The 5,439-nt window shown below is 43.8% G+C and overlaps 1 protein-coding gene across 2 annotated transcripts; it reads left to right on the top strand.

Moving 5' to 3' along the window:
• Nucleotides 1-99: 99 nt before the first annotated feature.
• On the top strand, nucleotides 100-5,177 carry LOC144707710 (uncharacterized). 2 transcript variants are annotated; one of them, XM_078580931.1, is made up of 2 exons: nucleotides 100-368; nucleotides 577-5,177. In XM_078580931.1, exon 2 carries the CDS (start codon nucleotides 2,007-2,009, stop codon nucleotides 3,453-3,455), a length of 1,449 nt encoding a protein of 482 aa, XP_078437057.1. In that variant the 5' UTR covers nucleotides 100-368; nucleotides 577-2,006; the 3' UTR covers nucleotides 3,456-5,177. The 2 variants fall into 2 exon arrangements, with proteins under 2 accessions (XP_078437057.1, XP_078437056.1); XM_078580930.1 differs by having other exon boundaries at nucleotides 563-5,177.
• Nucleotides 5,178-5,439: the final 262 nt, after the last annotated feature.

The following is a 5,439-nucleotide window of genomic DNA, read 5'->3' as shown; positions in this document are numbered from 1 at the left end:
GAGGAATGTTTTCATTTGATATTCTTGTTCTTGTTTTTTACTTGAATTTTAGTCCTATGATTGTTTTTGGCAAGAGAAAAAGAGCCCAGAGATAAGTTTTAACTTTTTGAAAGTTAGTGTCCTGTGCATAGGTTGCTAGCTGGTCCAGAGATTTCAGCGGAGGCTGTAGGGCCAGTTGTTCTTATCCTGGCTCTCTAACCTTAGTCAGCGTTGGGTATATTGAGCTATTACACTCCTTATCTTAAAGTACTCTCAGTTATAAAAAAGGTTCTCTTGCAACCTTTTGAGTTAATGATATCAGCATTTGGTCATTGCTGCTGCACAACTCACCTTCTCTGTCTCCGTCTTTGATCCTTCCCTTCTTCATGGTAAGAGTGAGGTCTGATCTGACAGTTATCAGATCTTTTTTCTACATTTTTCTTCTTCTTTGTTTGCATTTGCTGTTGCCTAGGGTGGATTTTACAGAATTGAGCATCATCTGTTAGCTCGTCTATTTGCTATGTTTTTTATGAATCCTTAAACACTTTGAACACTTGTGCGGGACTTACAATAAGCATTACAGGTACTTTTTTGTAGGAGCATCAATTCAGAGGCACTAGTTGTACTGGTCATGTTATTCACGCTAGCCGAGTCATCTGCACAGCAATCCTCTGTGCTACGTGACTGCATCGCATAAATCATGCAGTCTGCTCACTTCCACAATGGCTTGCGCTAGCAGTGCAGCTAGCGTGACACCTCATCGTGCTGCGCTGCTGAGCTAAGGTCTTTTCACCACACGCCTTACATGCCAAATTTACTCTGGGTGCCTGTTGGGAGCTGCATGCTGGTCGTGTGACTGACTGTGATTTCTTGTTGTCTTCTTCACTTTGGAGCAAGTTCACATATGGTGTTCTCTGACTCCACTACCTCGTCAGACGTCCTGAAACCGTTGGCCAGCAGCCAAGGGTCTCTTTGCCTCCAGAACTCACGAGGTGACCTCATGGCATTATCCCCTTCGAAGGGTTCTTTCTCAATTTCATCTGCCTCTGCCAACTTCAATGGTACCAATATGTCCATGTTCTGCCTCAACTATGGCCCTTTAGTATTCTGGTGTCTCTTTCTCTTTACCAACGGGCAAAATGTCGACTACTATCTCTTTCTCTCTGGTGGGGTCTGTGACTGGTGAATAAGAGCAGGAGGGGAACTGATTATTCAGTATGGTGGAATTAGTGCAAAAGTTATAGACATTCAAAGAAACATGTTTCATGCCTGTGACGCAAGGTACTAATCAGAGCTACTTGGCTGTGGTTGCCTCATGGATGGCTCCACTGGTTTCCTCATCAGCTGCTGCTCTGTGTCTTCAACTATAGCTCCACTCTTTACTTCAGTCAATGGAACCATGTCCAAATCATGCTCCAACATCATGTGGATGACTTATGGTGCGAAAAGATCAAGAGGTTTAGTCATTTCCATTGGTGATCCCCGATAATATAATTCCTTCTTCATCCAATGTTTTTCATGCTCTTTCATCATGCCTGTTTTAATGAATTATAATGTCAAGCACTACGACCCGAACAACACCTAATCCTTGTTGTTTCATTTCTATGATCTCTCTCCTTGACCTCTCCAGTTTTTTACCACCTCTGGTGGTATCCTGATAACCGTTTCAACAAGGCATACCAACGGCGTCGCTTCCGCCGAGCGGGAAACGATGCGGCTGGCGGCAGTTAGTTTACCATAAGCTCTTATAAATAAGCCTGCGAAGGAGGGAGCGTTTTGATATCCAGAGAAAACTCAAGCGGCAGGGGCTGAGACTGGAGCAGTCGGAAGGTTTTTCCTGACGGCTAGAGGGGGAGATCGGACTCAATCTCATCGCGCGATCATCCTCTTCTTTCCATTTCTTCTCTCTTTTACGTGTTATCTTTTTCTTCCTGTTGGAACTGGGAACTTATCGAGGATCTACCATTGTTATCGTGGAGTTATAACAATTTGTTATCAGAGCAACATTTGATCCGGGAATTTCATACATGGAGGAACAGTGGCCAGATATGGAGGCAAATTACGAGGATCCCGCTCCAATCGCAGATGTTCTGATGCAGATCTTGAAGCAACTATCCATGATGAATTCGAAGATTGAAGGGAACGCAGAATCAACATCGAATGTGGCTCCATCCGTACCCGGAAATATTCCAAGCTACGGGAGGGTGCCGGTGGTGCAAGAAAACAACGCCGAAGTCAAGACACCATTCAGAAAAGGGGATTTGCCAAATTTTTCTGGAGATCAAGCTCAAGGATGGCTTAACTGGGTGGAGAGGTTTTTCCATGTCCACATACTGACCGACGCAGAGAAACTCAACTTGATTTCACTGCATTTGGTGGGAGCAGCTCAGGCCTGGTTCATCTACGCGGAGAAACAATTCTGTTTCAAGAATTGGTCAGATTTTAGACGGCAATTTGAGCGCTTATATGGCTTCTCGTCAAAGTCTTTGCGACAAAATTTATTTAATCTTCAACAGACAGGAGATGTTTCAGATTGTGCAGAGTTCAAACTATTGGTAGCATATCTTCTCCCTATGGATCCCGATGTTTTGGAAACAGCATATCTAAATGGTCTGAAACCTGAAATCGGCTCCGAAGTCCCCAAGTACCGGCCATTTGGGATACAGCAGGTCATGGATGTCTCGATCGAGGCAGAAACAGACTTGAAGGCCATGTGGCAAACGTGGCTGACAGGTCAGACAGATACTGCAGGAGCTCCTGCCAGAGATACACGTCCAAAACCTGTGCAGACCACAGTACTAACGTTGCCTTATTCCAACTTTCGAAATAGATCTGGAGGAATACCGCTCCTGCATAAAGCACAATCACCCTCAGTGGAAAGGCCCACTGAAAACTTATCGAGACCTCCCAGGAAGAAGATCATGCGTTTGACGGATGAGGAATTTCAGCCAAGGAGGGAGAAGGGACTCTGCTATCATTGTAATGACAAGTATCTTCCAGGGCATAGGTGCAAGAGAGAGCTGAATATATTCTTGGTTCACGAAGGACACAGTGTTGATGAAATACCAATTAACGAAGAGGATCTGATGCAAACTGATGACACTCCTATTTTTGAAGGGTCCCTATGTGCAGTTCGCCTAGCCCCAAGTAACAATGGGTCAATGAAGGTCTGGGGGGAATTGCTGGGACGTCCTCTGGTCATTCTCATCGACAGAAGAGCTTCCCACAATCGCATTCACATGAGGGTGGTCGGAGATTTTAATATCCCAATCGAAGGAACAATGCGTTTCGACCTCATATTGGGAGATGGCTCTATCAGGAAGGCAACTGGTTTATGCATAGATGTCCCAATTACCATTCAAGGCCTAAGTTTCTATCAAGATCTCATTCCTTTTGACCTAGGGGACATTGACCTCATTCTTGGCATCCAATGGATGAAAACGTTAGGATGGTTTCATGCAACTATGATCAGTTGATGATCGAAATTCTCAGAGACGACCAGATATTTACCGTGCAAGCCGACCAGACACTTAATCCTACCAAGGTATTCCCTTGCAATCCGGCACAGGCGCATCGCAACTGGCTTATATCTCTGGAGAAATGGCTTAGCGTCAACCACAAACGCTCACGGCAGGCGGTGGAGGTATCTTCTCTTGAACACGGGCCCTGCATTGTCATGCTAAGAAACAAGTTCCCTATGGTATTTGACACTCCCATAACCTTACTACCTAAACGTACATTTGATCATAAAATATATCTGATCCCGGGGGTCCAACTGATCAATGTCAGACCATATAGATATTCCCATCAGCATAAGAACATGCTAGAGGGTTTGATAGAAGAACTGTCGGACGAAAGAATTATTCAGCATTCTACTAGCCCATTTTCTAGCCCAGCATTGATGATCAAAAAGAAAGACGGCAATTGGCGTATGTGTATAGACTACAGGGTCTTGAATAAAATCACTATTCCGAATCGATTCCCAATTCCTATTGTGGACGAGTTGTTGGAAGAACTGCATGGTATGACTGTGTTCCCTAAGCTGGATCTGAGGTCAGGATACTACCAGATAATAATGGATCCAACAGATATCCACAAAACAGCATTCAAGACCCATCAGGGCCATTATGAATTTAACGTTATGCCTTTTGGCCTGACCAATGCGCCGGCCACATTTCAAGCTCTAATGAATTCTATTTTTCAGAAGTTTGTCAGAAAGTTTATCCTGGTTTTCTTTGACGACATCGTGGTGTACAGTAAATCAGAAGCGGATCACAGAGTCCATCTAAATGTAGTCTTCCAAGTGTTAGCAGATAATCACCTCCAAGTCAATACTCAGAAATGCAGTTTTTTCTTACCTCAGTTGGAGTTCTTGGGAAATTGAATTTCCTCCGAGGGAGTAGCCACGTCACAAGCAAAAATTGATGCTATACTCAAATGGCCCGTACCCAAAACTATCAAACAAACTACGGGGTTTCCTCGGTCTGGCGGGTTATTATCGCCGATTTGTGTCACAGTATGCAGCATTGGCACAACCACTGACGGATCTACTTAAGAAGAACTCTCTCAAATGGTCTACAGAAGCCGAGCAGTCTTTTGTACAGCTTAAAACTGCCTTAACTTCCACACCTATCCTGGCTTTACCAAATTTTTCCTTGCCTTTTTCCATTGAAACTGATGCGTCAGGGGGTGGTATCGGGGCCATCTTACTCCAGCAATCAAAGCCTATAGCTTTCTTCAGTCAGGTGCTCTCCCTGACTTTTCGTGTTACGTCGGCATATGAAAGGGAATTCCTCGCAGTAGTCAATGCAGTCAACAAATGGAAGCACTATCTCATCTTTCAAAAATTTCACATCTTCACTGATCACTTTAGCCTCAAAATTTTGAATGATCAAAAGGAGGTTCCAATACAGTATCATCGTTGGCTGGTAAAATTGATGGGTTTTGATTTTGACATTCAATTCAAGTCAAGAAAGAAAAATATTGTAGCTGGTGCACTCTCCCGATCTATGGACGATTCTGCAGAAAGTCTAAACGCCATTGTTTTCAGTCTCTGGCGTGACCGCACAACCATTGATCGTGAGATTACTGACCATGCTAAACTCTCCCAAATTAAGGTTGCTTGGTCAGAAGACCCTTCAAAACATCCATCTTATTCTATTCATCAGGGCCTCCTCTGTTACAAGGGATGTATTGTGTTACCACCAAACTCCTCTTTGATCCGTACTATTTTATATGAATTTCATGATGCCAAGATAGGGGTCATGGCAGTTTTCAGATGACCTACAAAAGAATTTCTCAGCAACTCATCTGAACCGGTATGAAAAAATTTATCAAGGAATATGTAGATCGATGCGATACTTGTCAACGCCATTAATCATCACATCTCTCACCAGCTGGTCTCCTCCAACCGTTATCTATTACTCATTCGATCTGGGAAGACATTAGTATGGATTTCAT

This window comes from Wolffia australiana, chromosome 9, assembly GCF_029677425.1.
Source record: "Wolffia australiana isolate 7733 chromosome 9, ASM2967742v1".
Taxonomy (NCBI): Eukaryota; Viridiplantae; Streptophyta; class Magnoliopsida; order Alismatales; family Araceae; genus Wolffia; species Wolffia australiana.
This window is presented reverse-complemented; position numbering and strand designations above follow the sequence as displayed.

Coding starts and splice junctions, on each gene's coding strand:
- LOC144707710 (XM_078580931.1), top strand. CDS start 2,007: ATGGAGGAACAGTGGCCAGATATGGAGGCAAATTACGAGGATCCCGCT.